At 46.3% G+C, this 10,261-nt stretch overlaps 1 protein-coding gene across 1 annotated transcript in view; it reads left to right on the top strand.

The window, feature by feature from the left end:
* The first annotated feature begins 9,249 nt into the window (after positions 1-9,249).
* LOC119374873 (uncharacterized oxidoreductase TM_0325-like) overlaps positions 9,250-10,261 on the top strand; it is a 58,236-nt gene continuing 57,224 nt past the window's right edge. Inside the window, exons 1-2 of the mRNA XM_037645074.2 lie at positions 9,250-9,410; positions 9,770-9,909. Coding sequence (XP_037501002.1) covers positions 9,374-9,410; positions 9,770-9,909 — 177 coding nt within the window. The 5' untranslated portion in view covers positions 9,250-9,373. The remainder of the gene's footprint in view (positions 9,411-9,769; positions 9,910-10,261) is intronic.

Below are 10,261 nucleotides of genomic sequence, written 5' to 3'. Positions count from 1 at the left end.
GATAGTTGTCATCAGCTTGCATTGCACTTAAATCTAGTTTTAATTGTTTTCCTGTAGTAAAACCTTGCTCTGGTGTCTTGTCGTCAAGAAAAATGCATTCTCAAACTTTAATTGTGTCTAGCGTGTGTGGGGGTGGGCTGCTGCCGCTCTCTAAAGGCCGAACGCGTACGCAGTTTGCAGCTTACAACCTCAACTTACCCGCCAGTATTCGTTAATCAGAAGCACACGAGACACCGCGAACACATGGTTTAGGTCACTTTGTCAAAACTCTCCTTGCACACAGAATAAAGAATTTGTATGCAGCGAAGGCCAACTTAATCTGTAACTAAATGCCACAATCAGCAGGCGCGCTGTTATACAGTTGTTTTCTCACTGCCTGCTTGCTTCCCTTCCATTACATGCATTGTAAGCTCTAACCATCTTCCCCATTCGACGCACACTGTGCCTAAACAACATTTGTAAAAAAGTTAGCTCAATGATTTCCGAGCCGTTTATTTCACTTCCCGCTATCACATGTTTTCGGCGTCGCAGATAACGTCTTCCTGTATCATCTCGACCTTTACCTCAGCGTTTCAGCAGCCAGAAAACGTGCGGTGCGGCATGATTAAGCCGTGAGTGGCCGAAGCTGCCCAATTTATGATGTTTTGTTGCCACTTTACTAAAGTGCTTTCCCACGTCGAGGACAGCAAAGGTCATTGGTGGCACCAGACGGACATTACCCTTAGTTTTGACAATGAGTGCGGCCTACAAATTAAATATTACAGCCCAAAGCGCTTAGACACCCTTAGTCATAAAATGTTAAACCGTGAGCAGTTCTGGAAATGCATTCATGACAGCTGCGCAGATGTGAGATAATTTGTGCGGCGCCGTTCAGTATAAACGTTTCGACTTGCTCTAGGTCTAGCTCTTCACTACACGGGATGCGCGCGGCCCATGGCTACATCCGATTGTTCTGTGCCGATTATTTACGCGTTCACAAAAAGAAGATTGCTGAGGAAAACGTTTTCGTTGCGCAAATTTTTTTTCTTTGCTCTTTTTGTTGTTGCCTCCCAGAAGCTACTGTCATAGGCTGAGGATCTTCGCGACACCTGCGAGGTCTGCTTGCATTGCTTTAGGCTCCTCAAGGAAAACCTGTCTACATCTAACCGCGATAAGGTAGACCAGGCATTCCTTCAGGAAGAAGAAGCGATTGATATCTTGAGCAGGCGCGCCCATCTTTCCTCTGATGATTGTAGGCGAGGTTGTAGGCTGCAAACTGTTTACACCTGAGCCATTTAGAGGGCGGCAGCAGCCCACTTTCGCACACGCTAGACACAAATAAAATCTGAGAACACATTTTTCTTGACGAAAAGCCACCAGAGCAAGGTTTTGCTGCAGCAGAACAAATAAAACTGCGATTTACGCACAATGCAAGCTATTAACAACCATCAGTCACACTGAAGTGAGCACTCACAGCAAGGGTCACTTTGGCCAGTTATATCTCGTAAACAAAGCAAATGAGGACATATGATATTAAAACCGTGTGTTCATTGACATAAGCGCTCTTCGATAAAAAATTGCCGTCAAAATTGAGACCGGAGTTTTTTTTATTTTATTTTTTGAAAATGTACTTTTTTTAAAAAACTCGCTTCTTTAACTATCTTTTTCTTGTTTTGCGCTGCCCGTAGGATAATGATCTTCTGTATAAATGTTGCAAAGGCTCTTTTCTATAGTTGACACTGTTTTCAAGTTTCTGTTTGAAATAGTAAAGGCGCCAAGGCGCCTCAAACTTAGGACCCTTTTTTGATTTCGGCCGTGTTTGCCATTTTTTCACATTTTCTTCTTTTTGAGGACGGCATAAAAAAAGCATGGATGTAATTCACAGTAATGCGTATTAAAACCAGCAAAAGAAATTTTCTACACATCATTTATAGTTCGCGCTAAATTCGGCCGTGAAATGCGAAAACACTGCAGTGAGCAAAAACAGGAGGCACGCGCCGCCACCTTCAAATATTTTTTTGGCGCGCTGGGAGCGTTTCTTGGAAATAAAATTTTCAGTTCCGTGCACTTTGAATGTGCCCACACAACATATAAAAAACCCAGGCAAAACAAAAAATGCGACCGGACAGGCATGTTCGATCTCTCGTGGAATCACCCTTACAGTCTTCCTACGCTCTTCCTGACACCCTAAGAGCAATGGTGTTAGGTATTCATTACGTCTTCTGATGCTTTCTGGGCTTTTGAAATGATGAAACCCCAAAATTTCCGGATTACCTAATAAAGCCCTTACTTTTTAAAATATATTTTTATCACTATCGTTGACATTATCATGTTCAGAAATTCGAAGCGATCTCTTCGCACATTTATAGCTTGGCGCTATCAGCTTTCTGAGATTCACACAGCATATTGGAATTCCCAGCCTTTTGATGACGGCGTGTCGCAGGGCATTTACGAGCGGAGCTGTTTAAACTCGGAGTAAGGCCGGTGCAGTGGACAGAATCTCGGCATGTATGTGGCACAGAAAGCGGGTTGTCCCAAGCCCTGCTAGCATAGCATACCCATGCATAGTATAGTATCCGCCTCGTGCGCTGCTGCTTTCAGTGGTACTGGTGGCGCCACCAACGGCGGACGGTGGCGATAGGTGGATATGCGCGGCTCATAGAAGCCGTGGGTAAAGCGCCTAATACTCTCCGTTTTTCTATTCATGTTTCATTCTGGTTTGATATTTGTACTGCCGACGCTACTCCACTAGACAACCACGCCGTCTGTTACGTCCATTGTTCTATATTATTTGTTTTAAAATGACAGGCCCGTTTTTTTTATGCGTGCGCGCGATGCACTGCGTACGTTTTTTACGTGCATGTGTCCAAGTTGTTTGCGTGATCTGTTAACACAGATGAAATAAAAATTGTTTCAGTACAAAACAGCATTCTTGTTTTATTGAACACCCCAAACAGTACAACAATGACTATTACGGCTGTATGCCTGCTTAAGAAACGCACAAAAGACACGCGATTTTATCTTCGCCCAACACTCGTAGCACTCAACTAGGCCAAGAAACCAAAATCTAACTTGCTGAACGTTTTAACAGCCGTCACACAGCTGCATAATAATGCGTGAAAGTACTGTAGCAAATGACCAACAAACATTCACACAGCGTTCTTTTTTTTTGTTCACAGACCGTATTAACATATGAGGAAGTTCTAACTGCATTGCAATCACATATTTCAGAATATCTAATCACTTTCATCATTGAAGCCACAATCCTCTAACACATGCGCTTTAAATTGAGCATGGCATTCCTCAGACTTATATAGGAAATGCGCACGCGTGGCATTACTCAGATTTATATAGGAAATGCGCACGCGTGCAATGTATCTCGTATGCTAGATTCTCCTTTGGTACGTGCAGCTCAAAATAAAATGCGATTCTAGAAGTAATGTTCGTGGAGTAGCGAGCATATAGCAGAACAACTACTTACAGCTTCACTTACCTTTGCAAAAACGGTATTCCAATTGCAATTCAATATTAACCGACGCAACAACGATAACAAGACGCTTGTTGCACACAGGCGTACCAGGTTGACGCTCGAGGCCAAGCGCGGTATTTTAAGTGTAGCACAATCGTGCGCGTACAGTACGCTAGAATATTCTGGCACAATGTCGTCAAGCTTGCAGTCACTTCAGCGGTTCCCACGATGTAGCACCAGTTGACGTCCTCGCGTCATCAAACTGCTACGACGCCGAGAACTACGCACACAGCTGACTTGGAAAAACGCGGTCGACGCGGTCTTGCAGGAGGCCATCTTGTCCCGCAACCAACGGACAAAAGTACACAACTGAGGCGTCTGAAACATTGCCGTTGATGAGATGGCAGCTGAACGAAATCAGGGCTCATCGTCCGACGTGTGGCCACCGCCTTAACACAATATTAACGTTGCAACGTTCAAGGAAAACGCGACCAAAGCGACGAGCCCAGCCGGTCTTGTCGGATGCGCTACAGCCACTACAGCACAGTGCACAGCGCGCGCTCTCACGGCCACCGAAAGAAATAAAAGAAAGTGGAGAGAGGAGTTAGCTTGGAGCATGGCCAGTCGGTGGAAGCAAGAGGACGTGTTGCGTCATCGGTGTGGCGTATTGTCGAGAGATGGCGCTAGTTTGTTTTTGCGCAACGAAATTGCAAACTTGATTCAAAAATGCATGGGATCCTATGGGGGGTTGGGAGAGGGCACAACCGCCTTAGCCGAGCGGTGGCGCCACCATACCGATGCACGAGGCGGATAGCAAATTGAAGTCAGGGTGAGGAGGGGTGAAGTGAGGGTGGCGAGGAAGAAAATGATCAAGGGAGATCGTAAAACATGACACAGCCTTGTATAGTATACCGTATTTACTCTCATAATTTGCGCACTTCTTTTAAATGCGAATGCATTTCTTAGTTGGGCTATGTGAGGCATCCGGCGTTGTCCGCGCGACTCTCCGCTCTCACTCCCTCTCCCATAGCAACAGCTGCGGGCGCGCGCGCTTATCCTCGCCCCTAGCAACCGGAGCAGGTGTTGCGGGCGGAGTAGCGGAGAGTGAGTGGAGAGGAGGAGCGCGCTCTCGCGTGTGAGGGCGCTCGCATCGCGGGAGCTGGGCCAGCGCAAATTTTTTTCTAGGTGGCATTGGCTCGGCGGAGCTCCCGCGTGTGTGGAGAGGGTAGTGCAGTGCTTCGCCGCTCCTTCTCTCGCCGTTCGCTCTCTCTCCTCCCTGCGCCACCGCCTCAATGCAGTGCGTTTGAAACGCGTTTGTAGCATTTGTGCTGCCTTGGCACAGCCTGAAAACAGCGCGTTCTAAACGCGTTTTTGCTGCATTGAGGGCGGTGGCAACATCCCTGAGGTGATTACGAATGCACGTAGGAAGTGTTCGTTGAAAGAGGCGCCCAAAAGGGAGACACTTGAGCGCGTCGATGTGTCCAGCTTTACGCCAATAAAATTACTACGCCGTGTACTCTCGGCGCAAGAAATGCATTCGCATTTCCTCACGATTCCCTTCGGTGAGGTGGGGGAATTTTTTCGTGAAGTTGGAACTCCGAAGGCAGGGTGCGCAAATTACGCGGAGATTTCGCTAACACATCCGAAATAACGCGCAAATATCGTCGTCACGCGCACGGTATATGCATTGAAAAAACAATAAAATAAAATTGCAGCACAAACGGAGGGTACTTGCTTAACAGAATTAGCATGTACTTTAACCAGCCAGCTCCGGTCATGGACGGTCTAGTTAGAATCACTGGACGAGAAGTCCGACTGGGAGTCATCGCCGAAGCCGCTGTCACCGCCCTCCCAAAGTGCATCGTCCTCGGTTCCGTTTTCTTGAAGCCCCGCTTTCTGGAAGCTCTTTCTCGACGATGCTGGGAGAAACGAGGTCTCACGGCACGGCAATAATGGTGGGCCTAAGCTCTGGAACATATTTTAAAAGGCATTCTTCAACGCCAGGCAACTTTCCTTGCTTCAGTCCTCGGAACGATGTCCTTTCAGGTCTTGTATTAACAAGCTAACTCTTCTGCTTTATCTAGTACCGAACGTCACTCTCATTCACACTGAAGTGCTTGGCGGCGGCACGGTTCCCGTTTTCTTCGGCAGACTCTATAACAGAGAACTGGAATTTCGCCATTGCAGTCCAGCGAAAGAGAACAGTGTAAACGCGACTGGCTGATGGCGAAACCAAAACTTTCGAAACCAACCAAGCGCGAAAGCAAAGAACGAGGGGCAGTGAGGGAAAATTTGGCGTGATTTGCCCTCGCTCAACTCCGATGCAGAAAATAATCCGTGTCACGTGCGTGAATTCTCACGTCGGGAGAACGCTGGAGCAGTTCCGACAGTCGGAGAGCAGGTTTGGGTTTTCATGTATGGCCCCTAGAATGTTGTCACGGGGTCGTAACGTGTTCAACGTGTTCAAGATGTAACTCTTTAGTTCAAGATTAAACTTGTGTCCGGGAAATGAAAACTCAGACGGCAGCAATACACGCTGCACACCAATAGCGGTGAACAGGGCGTCGCCCGTCGATAAAAAAATCACAGCATATCCACGGAGTGAATGATGATGAGTGGGCGAAGCTGCGGAGGTTCATCGGTAAACCGTGAATCTTCCGTGAATTCTGCCCAACCGACGTGAGATCGGGCGCGTTTATACTAAAGGTTCGATGAGTTATGACGACTTGCAGCTCACTTTAATTTTACATGTACGCTGTGAATTTTCATTGTTTAGAAAACCATTGCTTTAGAAAAATCTGGCGTCTTTCGTTAAGCAGCTGGCGTCTTTTCGTTTTGCTTTAGAAACATCTGGCGTTCTTTCGTTTTGCTTTTACAAAACATCTGGCGTCTTTCGTTGGTTTATTTCATCAATCAACGGCGTTTTGAACAAAATTTTTTTTGTTTAATCACGCACAGGAGAAATCTCACCAGGCACTACCTTGGACGTAAACAATGGCTGCAAATGGGAATGAGAGACAGAAGAAGTCGGCTTTTAGCTAACACTTCTACTTCTACTAAAGTTTCCTACTGGAACATGCCAATGGCTGCTAATGGGGAATGAGAGACAGAAGAATTTGGCTTTTAGTTAACGCGCACGCTGCGAATTTTTTATTGTTCAACAACGCACAGGAAAAATCTCCCACCGGCACCACCTTGGAGGTCAAAGCGTAAGACTTGTTACGTACTACGACTACTACTACTGCTACTACTACGACGACGACGATTACGAGGGACGAACGGGTGCCGCCTTAAGGAGCTTCGCCCCTAAAACTGCTCAGCGGTAAGGCGTGTCGGCATTTACACATGCGGCATCGAACATTCGAGTCTTATCTCTCGTGGCCGCGTTAGTTCCAGAATGAACTCAACTGTTCGTGTTTGCGCGCTCAAGCCTACCAGAAGATAATAATATAATAATAATATCTGGGGTTTAACATCCCAAAACCACCATATGACTATGAGAGACGCCGTGGTGGAGCACTCCGGAAATTTCGACCGCGTGGGGTTCCTTAACGTGCACCTAAATCTAAGTACACGGGCCTGAAACATTTTCGCCTCCACCGAAAATGCAGCCGCCGCGGCCAGGATTTGATCCCGCGACCTTCGGGTCAGAAGCCTATCAGAAGATTATGAAATAATCTGTGAGGTTCCCAGACATTCGGGCGCCGTTTGCGCAACACAGTGATTACAGGTGTAACGGACCAGTTACATAAAACATAGCAGAAGAAGCCGGCGTGGCAATACAATATTCTAGGAACCGTAGTTCAGGTGTTTCCGGATAATAGAACGGTGTAATCGGAAGAAGGGACTTCGCACTTGCAGCCCGTCTTATGTATGACGGCGCTCGCCTGCTCCGCGAGGGACGCGGCCTTCCAGTCTCTCCGTGCGCGCGAGCCGGAGGGCTGGCTCCAATAGGACGGGGAGCGCAAAATATGCGAGTAAATATTTTTTTAGCAAAGCTGGCTAAATAATAGAGGAGCACAAATTATGCGAGGGCACAAATGACGCGGGTAAATACGGTAGTTTACCGAGGGGATGGGAAGGGGAAGTGGAGGTGAGGAGGTCTGATTTTAGATTTCAGAGTGAAGAGGAGAGAAATTAAGGGGAAAGGAAGAGGTGAGCGGGTAAACCAGCGCATGACCAAACATGCACAGTGCAGCATGGCCAAGGGTGGGAAAGAGAGGTGAGGCTGACGTGGAGTGATGCGAGGGTGGAGAGGGCACTATAGAAAGTGTTAAGAAAGATGAAAGCAAGAAGAAGAAGAAGATGTAAAAAGAGGTAAAGCAAGGAAGAGAAACGAAAGCCAGGTGTTGGCGCTGGCTGGCCAGCTACGCCTTTGACTCAGATTTCGAAGGCGTAGAGCTGGCTTTAATTTTCCATTCGCCCTTCCGGTTGGAGTTGTCTCGCGGCTATAACTGCTGGCAACTTCGTGATATTGAACCTCGTTGTAATCACTCGTTCTAATGATGTTTGTTTGTATCATTTCTAAAGTACTCTTCATTGAAATGCAGCGTGACTCAGTATCCATCTCTCTTTTTTCTTCGTCTGCTTTTGCGCTACCTATATCACAATGCATGACAAACTGGCCATCTCAAGATGCATTGATGATGAGTACTTTACAATTATTATGGTGAAACACGTATATTTATTCTTGATTCATTCTTAATTTGTCTTCTTATTCCTACTTTATATTCAGGAGTACATTTTCATATCATTAGGAAAGAACCATTTCGGGGCGTTCAGTCTTCCGCTATAGTTTAACTTAAAGTATGAAATCTGTAATTAGCAGAACTTTCACTTAATCACCCGCACTTACCAAATATTTATACGCCTGATATTTCACTATTCTCTCCATTCGCGGCCTGTTTCGCACTCTTCAATTGATGCGTTCCGATCGTAAGCTTTAATTATTTCGTCGATTACCCTATATTACTGAAGTATAGTATGTATTACCACTACTACTCATTTCTTATATTCTACCATCGCATGTTGCATCAGTACGAGATACATCGAAGTAGTAAACTATATCTACTGTAGATCTCGTTGCAGGTAACACTCAGAAAATGACCTATAGCCTAGGCACTGACCACAATTTTGCTAAGAATATGGGGTTTAACGTTTATGAGTAGAAAAGGTAATTAGAAGTGTGATTGGCGCTCTTATTGCGACTGCCAATAAACCCAGACAACATATGAGCTTTAAACTGCTTCAGCTCGATTGCACGTGATACAGCATTCCGTTCAATATTTCATATAACTTTACGACAACGAAGAGAATCGCGAACACCTGGGAGAGGGGTGAAGCACACACAGCACACTGTGCGAAAAATGACGTAGCGTCTGCTGTTGCACCTGCTTGAGCAACTGTGCTTGACAAGGCTACAGATGTAGGCGCTGCAGTGCTTATCTGATGGGTTTCATTTACTTTGCTCAACGTATGACGTTGAATCACAATTCGCTTTCGGAATGTGTTTTTTTTTTGTCCATTTTTGTGCGTTGTTCGCCCTTAATTCCACAACGTAAGTGTGCTCATGTAACACAGAGATAGAAATGTTTTGTCATGGCAGGTAAAATGAATAACCTAGGGCCGTATGGTTACCTAATAATGAACTGGAATGTTTCAGGACTGCTAGAAGGGATAAAAAGAAGTGCGCTCACACCAGAGCGTTCCGCCAAAGCAGCTGTCAGAGCCGGATGTTCTGGGAGGAGGATAGAATGCAGTCGGTTGCGGGGGGAAATAGAGAGGCGTTGGAAAGCTGTAGCACATATACCCAGCTTTCATGAAGGCAAGCCATTTTTGCCCTTCTTCAGATTTGCAGACAAACCAACACGACAGGTCCAGGCATTCACTCGTCAGATATTATTCGCGCAAGGAGAGTTTGACGACATGCCTAATTTCGATGGCAAGGTGGCCCTCATCACCGGTAAGAAAACCCCGTTTCCAGCTCCTCAATGCACAGAGCGCGATTTCACCGGTGCTAACCACCACGTTGAAGCTTTATCAAAAACATACCAGATGGGGCTTTGGTGTGAAGCACCGTTCGCCCTGATTGTTGCCATTGCTTCTCGATAGAGATAAGAGTTAGGAAAAAGAACATCCTCAAGACTCCTTTCTGTACGCCTGGTGACTTCCATTTTTTTTTTTTTCAATTTAAGACATCGTCCTTTGTGTTAGTTTGCTTGAATTTTAATGGTCAGCGGGATCTTCACGTTACAACTCAATATACCCGCCCTGCTTCAATCGCAGCAATTTTAGGAACTTGCACATTAACTTGTCGTACAGGTGCATCTTCGGGAATAGGCGAAGGAACTGCTGTTCACTTGGCTTCACTGGGTTGTTGGCTTTCGCTAACGGCCAGGAACATGGTCGCTCTGGAAGCTGTGGCGGAGAGGTGTAGGGCGGAAGGTGTTCCCAAGGACAAGGTGCGTCTTTATACGTGTTTCTTGTCTCGCAATATTCTCGAGAAAATCCTTAACGGCGCAACTGATTAGGCTTGATGTTGAGCCGACCTTCGTTACAGAAAGCTCGGCGGGTATATGTCATAGAAAGCGGGTATGTGTCAAGCAGCTCCTAGCATAGCATAACCATGCGTAGTATATATTATAGCAAGGGGCTGGGAAAGAGAAGTGAGGTTAAGGACGAGTGATGTGAAGGTGCGGAGGAGGGAAAGGAGGATGAGAGAAGGTAAAGCATAGCATAGTCATGTATAGTATAATGTAGCAAGGGATGGCAAAACGAAGTCAGGTTCAGGAGGAGTGGTGTGACAGTGAGGAC

Source organism: Rhipicephalus sanguineus, chromosome 11 (genome assembly GCF_013339695.2).
Source record: "Rhipicephalus sanguineus isolate Rsan-2018 chromosome 11, BIME_Rsan_1.4, whole genome shotgun sequence".
Classification (NCBI taxonomy): domain Eukaryota; kingdom Metazoa; phylum Arthropoda; class Arachnida; order Ixodida; family Ixodidae; genus Rhipicephalus; species Rhipicephalus sanguineus.
This window is presented reverse-complemented; position numbering and strand designations above follow the sequence as displayed.